The following is a 12,738-nucleotide window of genomic DNA, read 5'->3' on the forward strand; positions in this document are numbered from 1 at the left end:
AATTCCAGCCAAGCTGCCAAGGAGAGGGTGGGCTTGAGCACTCGTGACACCAGACTGCCAATGAAACGCAAACTCGCTACGATTTCCCGGCCCCTCGGTCCCCACAGTAGGGTCCCCGAAACCCCAGAGTAGCTGCCAGCTGAATTTGCATGCACGAAAAATGGCCTGGACCTAAGGAGCCTCCCCAAATCCCTGCACTGAATCAACCTGAATCCCACATCACTGAGGTCTCTGACAGCTTCCCCCAGTGGGCGGGGCTGGAATTTGGAGCTCCCTGGGTCTCAGGCCCCTCCCCAAGCAGATGGCACCGGGACTGGTGTCGGGTTGACACAGTAAATCAGTGACATGCAGATGGGAGCCCAGCCCCCAGCCCAGGGTACTCTGACTGCTTCTGTGACCCGGGTCGCCTCTTTGTGCAACAGAACAGTCCCGCGATACCGTGCCAGAAGTTACACTTTTATTTAACATTTAGAGGATTAACATATAGTTACAAGGTCAATATAAGCCTTCCAATGGAAGCACTTTATTTGGTTTAATTCCATCTCCAGAGACAAATGGGCAATTCCATAACCTTTACAATGGCAATGGGCCGTTTACAACACTGAAATGCCTCCAAAGTTTAGAATTAGTGCAACACACACAGATAAACCAAGAAGTTTAAAGGTGCTCGACACCAGGTTAAAATAAAATTTTGGATCACTTTTTAAAGTTTTTTGATATAAGCACAGGAGGCAGAGCCATTAGGAAGTATGAAGTCGACATTTCTGGAAAAATACTTAGCATCAACATAACTTTTTCATGTTCAGTAAACTTTTCCCCAGTAATTACAGATGTTACCAAAAGGCATTAGAGGCCTCTATGCTACTGCTGGAGAGGCACCCTGCTTGCACCCAAAAGCTTCCGGATGATCGTGATACAAACCCGAAGGAAAATCCCATTACAGCTTTCCATGCCTGTTTATTTTTTCCTATCCTGCAAAGGAAAAATTGGGTAAACAACAAGTTCCTCTCTTTCATTTTGTTTAAGTTATTTTCAGGGTAGCTTCTTTAAAAATGAGTTATTCTTACGGCACAACAATATTCTAGCATTGGTGGAGAAATGACGGGCAGTGGATACGAGGGAAGGCTGAGAAAGAAGCACATGGGAAATTCCACGTTTCTACTCTATGTGAACTGCTCTATAATAATATATAGATGATTTCACAGTAGGATTCCCAGAGTAAATGATATACCTCAACTATCCTATAATAACTTATTTCCTTTACTAAGCCCAGCTGGTACAGCATTGCGCTTTCCCCATAGCCACACAGACTGTCAGAGAAGCAAACACCAAGGTTAACATTGAAAAGCACTCATTATCCATTCTTTTTTGGACACAGGTGGTACAGAGAAGAAAAAAGGCACAGGGGATACAAGAGGATACCAGCATATTCTATATTGGGTTTAACAGACATTAAAAGAACAAATTACTGCAGTTTATGCCTTTTCCCCTAGGTTGTAAGAAATTAATCTATCCTGACCCCTAATACGAAAGATGCAATGCACATGCATTCCCAAGGCTCTAAAATCAGATTTTAAAAATATGTTTAGCATCTTTGTAGAGTGAAGAGTGGGCAGCTTGACTTGGTGAGATTCAGAAGTTGCTGGAGACACCCGGTCACCCTGCCACTGGGACTGTCCGTAGGAACCACGCACCTGCTGGTCTGCAGGGACACGGGTGAGGCCCTGACTCTTCTCGCCCTTTGGCATCCTGGCTTCACCGTCATCTGCCAAGACGGTCCTCTCATGAGACTCAGGAGCATGTGACAATGGGGCCGCCCCTTGGGTGTTAACGGAGCGGCCCCCAGACGCCCACAGCTGCAGAGGCTCGCTCCGGGGAAGAAAGAGTGAGGGGGTGTCTCACGCTTGCTCAAACCTGAAGCCACTTCCTCTTCCCCTGCTTGCCCTTGGTATTTGCTTCCTCAGGGTTTCTTGTCACCAAGGGTTGACTGAGCCACTCTCAGAGGCTGGTGTGTGGTCAACCCTGGTTTGCCGAGAGGAACCGTTTTCCTACCACTGAACAAAGGCCCAACCCTCAGGACCTGTCCTTTCTGTCCTTGTCCCTTCGGCTCCTGTAAGATTTCCTTGTCTTGATTCATAAGTGTTGAGAAGCAATGAAGACGCTCAGGGTGACCTCCTAGTTACCAAAAGCCAAACCAGAGAAGAAAGATGCTGGTGGCATCCCTGGGCTTCTGACGGCATCCTCGCTCGCAGAAACTCACAGCCAGTGATTTCTCTGGGCTGTTTCTGCACCGAATAAGTAGAGAAGCTCTGCTGCTCTAAGGCATGAGTGACCACAGGGTACATGACCTCATGTCTTCCTCAAAGATCCATAAGAGGAAGGAAATTTAGCTCAAAAAACAAACTTGATTAATTCCGCTTGGCCTGGAGAGCAGGTGGGAAAACGTGGAAGCTGTAGCCACAGGATCACTTGATGGACCACAAGAAGCACAGGGTCTTTGGTGATGAAAGCACTAGAATCCTAAGATGCGGATCTTGGACTTCATGGAAAGGGGAGAGTCTTCCCTTGGCAATGAGCTAATGCCGAGGTGAGACCCTCGTCCACGATCTGCAGTTCTCGTTAACAGGTGGCCAACGGGGAGAAGGGGGGCTGGGGCCTTCCTTGACCCCATGAAAGGTGGACACAGGCAGGACAGCTGGGCTGGCCCAAGAGCTGGAATTTGACTTTCGCTGTGGACTTTTCCAGGCCACTGAAGACAGGGCCCCAAACAAAAATGTGTGTACGTGTGTGTATGTGAGTGTGCGTGTACATGCCCCAGTGCCCGCCACGGACACTCTCAGGCTGTGAAACGTTTCAAGGGCCAGTTGTTTAGTATGAGGTGAGGACGCACAGTCAGGAAAGGACCACCGAATACCCAATGGACTTGGGAGAAGATGAGTATTTTCTAACGTAAAGGACACGGGGACACGTGAGTGACATTCGGGCGCTCAGTCCAGCTGGTGCAGACCTGACCCTCCTTGTTCAGATTCGGTTCGTCTCCCCAGGAGACCAGTGGCAAAGTTTTCACGAAAGGCACAGTGTGAATTGTGGACGGGCCGGGATGCGCCAGGTGGGCTGAGGGCCGAGGCCCGGGAAGGAGGGACCACGCATCAAGCCGCCTTCTGTGGCCCCGAGTTGGATGGGGACCGAGACAGGGACAGACCTCCCCGCGAGAGGCAGCCAGTCTGGGCCAGGGGAGGAACCAGGCTACGAGGAACATGCTGTAAAAAGAAAAGAAAGAAAAAGGCAAGCAGCTGCACGTGGGGATGGATGTCGCTTCAGGCTTAGGTTCCGAGGGCCACACACCAGCAGAGCCCCAAGGCGCTGGCGGGCACCCAGGCCTGTGGGGACAAGCAGACCGAAGGGTTTCTCCTGGGAAGGCTCTCCCGAGGCTCTGGCTCCCGGAACCATCTTTAGGAATCTACAACACAAAAGACAGAGAGAGGAAAAGGCTGTTAGAGTGTCTGGCAGCAGGTCAGGGGCGGGCACTCCGCTCCTCAGTGCAAAGTGCACTGCCCTGGGGGTGGGGGGGGGAGGGAGCATTTTTAGAGCAATGGGTTACCACAGGGCGAGTCTGAGATAAGGAACTTTCACGGTTTCATCTGCAATCAGAGCAGCTAGTCTTTCCTTCAGGGGTAAGAGGAGCCGCCCAGGAGATGATGCGCCCAGGCACCCGAACTCATCTTTCTCATAAATTGAGTTCTGAGACAGAGAAAGAAACCAGCTTCCCAGAATGATGCCCGAAGCCCAAAGGCCTGGTTCCCTCTCCGACTGACACTCTCAGTTCCTTGGCAGTACAAGGCAACATCTTTGGTGAAAAGGAAAACCTGTCGCTCAGCGTTTACTCAGCAATAAACAGTGAAAGTTCTTCATCTTGAGGGGACAGAAGAGAAACAGGAGGCAGACTCCACAAGCCCGGAGGTGAACACAGGGTGAGAAACAGAGAAGGTGTCATCATATAAAAGGGGGAAAGGGCAGGATTTTTTGAAAAGCATTTGGCTAGAAAATTCCCCATTATTAAAGACGAAAGAGTTAAATACTCGGATTACACAGAATAATTTTCTCGGAAAGGTGAAAAATCATTTAAAATACACAACACTGAGAAAAATATAACGTTTATTAGAGAGGCAGATACGAGGGTACAACTAAAAGGTGCCAGACAGATTCTTTTCTTGTAGGATAAGGAGAGAGAGAAACAGTCATGTTGGCCATATTCAAACAAAACTTACTCAGAACCCAAGTGTCTACAATAAACTCAAGTGTGGATCAGCCGGCAGGGGGCCTAGCTACCAGTGTAACCGTCCTTCCGGCTCCCCCAGCGGTTACAAAAACAAAAAGGTCATTAGGCATCAGAATCACCAATAAAACAAACAGATAAAAGAGTAAAACATTAAAACAACGAATTCAAGTAATCTTTTTAGTTTTTCTATTGCAGTATATACAAATCTATTGGGGCGGGGGGCGGTTATGGACATGTTTCACAGAGAGCAATTAAAAAAAACAAAAACAAAACCATGAAAGAGGACAGTCACAATTCAGTTGACCAGTTGGAACTTACTCTAGTCTAACTATTTTGGCAATTATTAAATAGTCACATGGTAGACACCACACACAAACACAAAAGTGCACTGGCATTACTGACAATAAAACAACTCCTTTTGAGTTATGGGCGTCGGAAAGCAGCAGCCCCGCCCACCTGGGATGGGCTTAAGGGGAGGGCAGTGTTTATGGAGCAGGCTGAACAGATTTATAAACAAGGCAGGGAAGGAAGGCTTCTACATACATGATTAACCTCTAAGTGTATCTCTGAACAAAAGGAGAAAACTTTATATACAAGCTGAGACTTTGCTACTTTTATTTTAACAGATAACTGTTGGAAGAACACAAGTTATACTTTGGGTGGAAATGGAAATTTGTGATTCTCCGGGAATCAAGACTTTTGCTAATCCTCTGCGCATTGACTAGATGGACCTGAAACTACAAAATATCTTTCACCGTTGAGTCACTAGTACATAGATTCATCTGGTAAAGGTACTGAGGCATACAACCTAAAATAATGATCATAATTTATGTGCCCAAATCGCCCCTCCCATCCCCGAAAGCCAGCTGAGCTATTTCCTGAATCAGATTTGCACAACTCTAAAGAGGAGGGGAAAAACAAAAGAAACAACACCAACCAACTTCGTGGAATGCCATACTTTTCAAGTCAGGCTTTTAAAAGACTAATGTTATGCCTCATTTTAAGACATTTTCAGTGCTTAGTTTGCTGTCTCCAATAATTCACAGTCTGGAAATGAGTTCATCACAGGATAGAAAGGTTAGGTTTTAATATCTTAGGGAGTCACTTGGTTACCTGCCCAAAGCTGTGACCCCCCTACTGCTCGTTAAATCCCCATGGTCAGCTGATTTTCTCGCTGCAGTAGTTAAAAGGAAGAACTGAAATGATTCTCCTGAGAGGTCTGGGGTCAGGGTGAGTGGCTTTATTGATATTACGGCAGCAAAGGTATAATAAAGCAAAAGAAATCTGAATTACAAAATTATATTTTTTAAAAAATCAGGCTGGCCGGGGTCGGTTTCCCACTTTTGATATTGGACCACAATTGTGTCAGATGTAACCACTGGGGGAAGCTGGATGTAGGGGATCTTTCTGTACTATCTTTGCAACTTCCTGAGACTCTATAATCATTTAAAAATAAAAAGTGTTTTAAAAATCAGACAGTCATTAAGTAAGGTTACTAAATTCCATCTTGGCGGCCCTTGGGAAATGTAAGAGAGCTTTCTGCTACATTCTGCACCAGTCACCCATGCCTCCTGCCAGCTCCTAGACCCTTGATGTGCTGCTGTCAGTTTTAAAATCAGCTTTAAATTGATCTGACATTCTAAAAGGAGCCCACAGTGTAGAAGCAAGGAGCTAATTTCCTATTTAAGAGTAGGAAGGACATGAATAAATAATTTTCAAAGCCAAATAAAAAGAGAATCTCAACCCCATACCTTTATTCTGACTCACTTTTAGCTGGTTTTCTGTGATCTCAGGGAAGATTCTAGAAATGAGCACAGCCATTGGGCATGTCACCCATTTCACTACCTATCCTGCCAATTTAAAAATGCAGATCCCCATGTGACCCAGATTCTTTTAAGATGGTGAAACATAAAACGAGCTAGAAGTTCTAAAACAGTTTTCAGTAAATTCACACTTTGGGTCTTAAAGATGCCAATGATTAAAAAACAAACCAAAAAACCCTTGAAAAGTGATGTGCTGGGGTCTGTGTGTAGAAGCAGTTGCTTACAAGGGTCTATTCACAGCCCCACCTGGGCAAGTATGAGCGGAATACAGCTCCACTTCCCACAAAACCTCCGACAGAACAGAACGGAGTGCGCTGTTTTTATGTTAAGTTTATCTAAACAACACTAGCACATCTGATCAACTCTGTCAATTGGCAGAAGGAAGGAAGATCAGTAGTCATATGTAAAAATCAACTGGTTGGTCGACCAAAGTTTTCCATATTTCAATTGGTTGTTTAGGATCATATAGACATAACCTGAAAACACGGTGATCTAACAATTATCTTAAACATGTTTAAGGAAATATACACACTTTTGGTACCAATCTTATTCTTTACTTATTCTGTACTTCATTGATGACTTCCTTCGAAGTGAATGACTGTAAAATTTAACAAACTAGCGTAGTTCAGTTTATGAAGTTACAAAATGTAACATTCTAAGGTAGTTCAATTTCTGGCAGATACTACATATAAATAAGAGAACTGAAGTCTTCTGCACCCCTAGGATGTGCATGGACTTTTAGATTCAGAAATACGGATTAGAAGCTAGAAGGCAACTTTTTGGTTATCTACAGATGCTGCCCAAGAAGAAATGTTTATCGGATTTCAAAGGACACAGTTGTAAATTGGCAGCTGGCAGCTTTCCAAGTGAAATGTCATTAGCAAGTGAAACTTGATTATCGTCAAAACCAGCCCAGGAAATTCAGGTGTAAGATGCCTGAAAGTCCACCTCGTCCCTAAAGGAAACTGCGACGCTCCCCATTCAGTCTTTTGAAGAACTGCCTGTAACAGTCATAGTTGTGGGAGCAACAACTCCAATGTTTTAAAGTTTTGTGTGTTTTTGGTTTTTTTTAAGTTGTATTAAATATAAGTCTTAGCACCTTTGGCATTTTTGTCCAAATAGACTTCGACGTACGAAGTGGGGACATAACCCTCTTCATCTTCATTTCTCCGGATGCGGGTCCACCCGTCGCCTTTGTCTTCCTCTATAACGTACACTGTTTCTCCTTCAACTACTGAAATGGTTCCTTCGTTCTGACCTGAAAAAGCAATATCAGAGTATTTTAGGCTTCTTGTCAAATCCGGGTTGAGAGCACAGCTTTGCAACGACGAAACAAGTGTAGGAAAAGATGGATGCACTGACCCTTCTGCTCTCCTCCCACACAGAAGCTTCCAGGTCCTCACCTTGCGTCTCTCTAGGACCCTCTTCTAACTCCTCCTGGGAGCCCTCTCGTTCCTCCCTCCCAGAACAGGAGGAATTTTCCACAGAGGAAATCTTGGGTCCGCTTCTCTACTCTTCCCTGAAGGTACTCCTATGGCGTCAATTACATCTCTTTACACAGCACCCCGGCTTTTCTTTCTCCTGTTCTGGTTCTCGTCTGAGGTAAGGTTCCACTTCGCCTTCTGCCTGAAGCCCATTTCCACCTTGATGGTACCCGGGCACCTGGAACGCGATAGGGGTGAACCCGGACTCACTGTTTTTCCTCCCAAACTAGATCCTCCTCCCACTTTCCCATTTCAGTGGACATCTCCATCGTCCCAGGAATGCAACTTCAGGGATCATCTGTGATTTCCTCCCCTCTTTGTTTCCAACTTCCAATCAGACACGCGTCTGAGCAGTTTATTGGCTGCAGCATCTCTGTGTCCATTCCCTAATCAAGGCCCCAAACACCATTTGCTAAGATAATTTCAAAAGACTAGCCGCCATCGCCCAAGCAGTGTCCTGAAAGGCAGACTGTTTAGGGGGCTGTTAATAGCAGTACTGTGGGCGCGGGGGGGAGAGGGATGGTGTGGACGTGAAGTAAAACCAGGAACATTGAACCTGGCACTTCTTTTTCTTATTTTGTCACAATGAATATTTAGTTTATTAAAGGCTCTAAAAGTCCTAGAGTAAAGGGAATTCCCTGGTGGTCCAGTGGTTAGGATTCCGTACTTCCACTGCAGGGGGCCCAGGTTCAATCCCTGGTCAGAGAACTAAGATCCTGCAAGCTGTGAGGTGTGGCCAAAAGAAAAAAAAAAGAGTCCTACAGTAAAGAAATTCATTTATCCCAGGGCTTCTGAAAATGATCTGAGCTCTGATTGCTTCTTTCACATCATCCTTATCAGCATCCTGCAAGATGCCGTTTCAAGGCTCATCAGTTTAGGAAACACCAGGCTAGTCTTTCTAACCAATTTCCCTGTCTTCTAACTGATCCTACACATACGACAATAAATGTCTCAAGGTACAGCTCTGCTTGTGTCAACAACCTGCTCAAATACTTTCAGTAGCTTCTCGACATTTGCCAAATAAAATCCAGACGTTTCTGTTACCCATACCCCCCACTGGCACCGCCTACACCCTCATCTTACCACCTAAGACATCTGAGCGCCAGCCATACGAACCCCATGCCTTCCTCGCTCCATGCTTGGCAGTGCCCGTGCCTCTGACACACTTCAGCACGGAGAGTTCTCCAAATCCCCTTAAGGAAGTGATCTCATCCTCGCGTGAATCCCCCATCACTCTGTAGCCCTCCTCTGGTGAATATTGCAGGCAGCCCTCTCTCTACGTGTGTCTGCTTTATTTCCTCCAAAGGTGGATGCCAGAACATACCATCTGCCTCCCACCCTTTCAGGGGTCTTTACAAGACAGAAGTTCTATAAGTATTGAATGAATGGATGAAATAATCATTATTCCATACTATCTGCTGCAATTAAGCTCACTCAAAGTTGTTCAAAAGTACAGACCCAAAGGTAAAATATACAGCCATCGACCAGATCATAATCATAATCACAAATACCACGAGCAGAGCAAAAGAGCAATGAGGGAAAGTTCTGGACGACTTCAAAAGAAAGCCTGATCACAGAAAGAGAAGAGTGACTCAGACAGTTCCCAAAAAGTGGGGAAATTAGGTGACACGCAGTGTTACCTTCGAACGTGTAGAGAGCTTTACACGTCCCTATGGCAGGGAGGGACTCCTCATCATCAAACTCATCGTCGAAATCCGTGGCCAGCACCTTGACCTCACTCTCCTGACTCTGCTCCTCCGTGTAACTGCCATCCGGGCTGCTCAAGAAAGCAAAACACACAGCAACTATAGCCACTGACCCCAGCGAGGACTCAAATTCAGCCCCCGCGAGAGCAAAGTGCTTGCAACCCACCCCCATCCCCATCCCCCGATTGTTGTAACTAGGACCATCTTCAATCACCCCGCAGGCTTGGGCACCATCCACGGGGAACTAGACACCTGCACCGTGGGAAACATCACAGGCCAATCATCACAGACGCTTGGGATCTAACAAGTACCTTGTGCTCGTCTCTGATTCCAGAACTGAGAAATAAATACGAAGCCAAAAAAAGCAGGCGCCGTACAGATACTGTACCTCTCCCGATCCTGTGCACAGCTGTTGACGGCCGGGGGGTTCTGCACATCGTACATGCCACTCTGCCGACGGGCCTGTTCGCTGCGTGCTGGGAGTCTGCCTTCAACCTCGGCCAGCCAGGCCTGCAAACAGAAGCCATGAAAGACTCTGGTCTGAGCTCAGCTGAGGGCCTGACCATGCAGGCTTCAGGCCCCAAATTTGGGCTGCTCGTTGGTCATTGAAGCAGACTGGAGAAGGACCCCCTGGGGGCAGAGTCTCCAATTTGTGTGCCTTGACTGTATAAATGTACTCGAAGGCAAAGTTGGAGAAGTACAGGCAAACGTATATTTAGCCACTGCTCATAATGTGGCAGAAAGACACTGGCCTCCGTTACACTCCTGGGCTTTTTAAGCAGCTGTGTGATTTTGGTTAAGTCACTTCTAGTTCTTTCTGGTTCCCAAAATTCTGTGACCATGAGGTCACACTGGGAAACATGAGGGTCCTGCCACACTTAAGCCATGACTCAGTTTGAAAGCCACACTTCCCATTTTTGTTAAGGAGTGTAACATTTTTCTTTTTTTAAATAGTGAAGAAAACTCATACATAGGAAATCAAAGTAGATCAAAGTATCTTCAGCAACATTTGAAATAGTGTAAAAGAGGCAAAAGAATCAAAATGATCAGCAAAGGACATTTCTAGGTTCTAAAATCTCAAATGCTAATACCTTATTGACAGATTCTAGAAAGAATGAAAAAAACCATATTTGACCTTTTATGGCTAGAAATAATCTATTCTGGTTGGAATGCTCAGTTACTAATTTATTTTTCCAGGCTCTGTAGTCTTTACATTTCGAGGGGAAAAAGAAGCCTTCTGTCCACAGCTTTTGAGTGCCCCACTCCCTCCTTAAAAGATTTATTATTTGTGTTTCTTTTTCATTTCTTATCTGTGTTTCCCATTGGTTTTCACATATATCATCTTTTGATAATGGATCCTTTGAAAGAACAATAACATATTTCAATGGTTTTTTCCCCCCCAGAAGTAAACTCTTGTACTTATGATCAATTGATTTGCGACAAAGGGGCCAAGACAATTCAAGGAGGAAAAGGTCTTTTCAACAAATGGTGCCAGGACAACATAAAAAAGAATGAAGGTGGACCTCTACCTTTAACCATATACAAAAATTAACTCAAAATGAACCATAGACCTAAATGTAAAAGCTAAAACTATAAAACTTAGAAGAAAACATAGCATAAATGTTTGTGATCTTGGATTAGGTACTGGTAACTTAGCTATGACACCAAAAGCACAAGTGATAGAAGAAAAAAAAAATGATTCCATCAAAATTAAGATTTTTGGGGACTTCCCTGGCGGTCCAGTGCTTAGGACTCGGTGCTTTAACTGCCGTGGCCCGGGTTCAATCCCTGGTCGGGGAACCAAGATCCTGCAAGCCGTGTGGCATGGCCAAAAAAATAAAAACATAAATAAAACTTTTGTGTTTCAAAGGACACCTTGAAGAGAGTAAAAAAACAATCCACAGAATGGGAGAAAATATTTGTAAATCATAGATCTGAAAAGGAATTTGCATCCAGAATATATTTTGAAAATTTTTACACTGATACCAAAGCCAGGCAAAGACACTACATGAAAATTACAAATATCAATGGTCTTTTAAAAATTATCTTTTTGATTCACTGAGATGATGGACGACTGTATATTCCCAATTATACCCACTGTCAACAGGAGATGAAGCAGAACAACTTAAGTGAAACACTTAGATGAAAAAAAAAAACAAAACGAACACTGTATACAAATATAACCTTAAATAGTGTCCCTTTTAAGGGACACCATTAAAATAGGATATGCTGAAAAGCTGAACACCCAGTGGATGACAGTGTCTTTTTCCTTTTATCATAACTCATGAGACACCTGATTTTTCCAGCTGCATCTCTCGCAGGGAAAGAAACGCTGGCGATTTACAACCATATGCATCTCGTGACCCCTCCACCCACTTCTATTTCTTTTTTTTTTCCAACAAAGCTTTTCCACAACAGCTTTTTCCTACCTCAAATTTCTGGGCCTCCAGTCTCAGTTTTTCTATATTTTGGCTGACTTCTGCTAATTTGTGATCCAAACTGGCGGGGTCTCCCATTTGCGGATTCTTTAGGTAGACATCTTTCATTTTTGTGATGGCATCTCTGAAAAGAAGAAGGGGCAGAGCGTGGTAAAGGTTAATGCTGTCGTCAGCCAGTCATATTCTCCCACCACCATGAAAACTACGGGAATGAGGGCATGGCGAGACTGCACCGCGGTGTGGATTGGAGGGGGATACTGGGTCAGCCTCCCTCTAAAACGTCTCTATAAGGATTCTGCTACCAAGGTCGGTATGATCCAGAGACCCATATTTAAGTTCCAGTTGCCTTTTCGGAACGAAATCTCCCTCTTGTCTTTAGCGAGTAAGAAACATAAATTAATCCTGCACATCGCTTTGCCCTACATAACAAGAGACAAAACCCCAATATTTCCATGTACATGTTTTGCATGCAAACCATGGTCTCGTGGGCTGCAATGTTTACCTCATGAAGAAGCGCAGGTCATTGCTTTGGGAATTTTAAAGATTAAGTTAAACAGTTCGATTTCAATGATTTCAACTATTAAGAAACGGAGCCCACAGTCGGGATCCATGACAGGTGGGCAACAGAGCCTTAAAGCTACACACTGCAAGATCCCACACCCCTCCTGCAATCCTGTCTGGAAGGCCGCCCGTAGCAGCTCTCTGAAGGTTGTTTCTAGGACCAGAGAGCTCTGCTAACTGGAACCCTGGCTTCAAGGGACTTCAGGAGCATTCGAGTTAAATTTAGAGCAAATGACTCCCTGCCGAGGGTGAGGGGCTAACTTTAATGAGCTTCAGCAAAAGAAACTCTACACCAATCACCCAGCATAAGACCAACAACACAAACTGTATTTTGAGTCATGGGAAATAGTTTAATCAAAAATACAGAAATAGGGGCTTCCCTGGTGGCGCAATGGTTGAGAGTCGGCCTGCCAATGCAGGGGACACGGGTTCGAGCCCTGGTCTGGG

The 12,738-nt window shown here is 45.0% G+C and overlaps 1 protein-coding gene and 1 long non-coding RNA gene across 12 annotated transcripts in view; one reads left to right on the forward strand and one right to left on the reverse strand.

Annotated features, from left to right (window-relative positions):
• Positions 1-435: 435 nt before the first annotated feature.
• FNBP1 (formin binding protein 1) overlaps positions 436-12,738 on the reverse strand; it is a 143,521-nt gene continuing 131,218 nt past the window's right edge. For 6 of the 11 annotated variants that reach the window (XM_036854779.1, XM_036854778.1, XM_036854776.1 and 3 more), the window contains 4 exons: positions 11,722-11,854; positions 9,681-9,802; positions 9,227-9,363; positions 4,139-7,360 (listed from right to left, as the gene is read on the reverse strand). In XM_036854779.1, coding sequence (XP_036710674.1) covers positions 7,182-7,360; positions 9,227-9,363; positions 9,681-9,802; positions 11,722-11,854 — 571 coding nt within the window. In that variant the 3' untranslated portion in view covers positions 4,139-7,181. Of the gene's footprint in view, positions 3,461-4,138; positions 7,361-9,226; positions 9,367-9,680; positions 9,803-11,721; positions 11,855-12,738 lie in introns of those variants that run through there. The other 5 variants (XM_036854780.1, XM_036854777.1, XM_036854771.1 and 2 more) reach the window with 2 other exon arrangements.
• Positions 3,484-5,753, forward strand: LOC118896662. Its single transcript, XR_005020236.1, has 2 exons — positions 3,484-3,971; positions 4,906-5,753. It is a non-coding gene; the product is annotated as an uncharacterized LOC118896662 (long non-coding RNA).

Source organism: Balaenoptera musculus, chromosome 6 (genome assembly GCF_009873245.2).
Source record: "Balaenoptera musculus isolate JJ_BM4_2016_0621 chromosome 6, mBalMus1.pri.v3, whole genome shotgun sequence".
Taxonomy (NCBI): domain Eukaryota; kingdom Metazoa; phylum Chordata; class Mammalia; order Artiodactyla; family Balaenopteridae; genus Balaenoptera; species Balaenoptera musculus.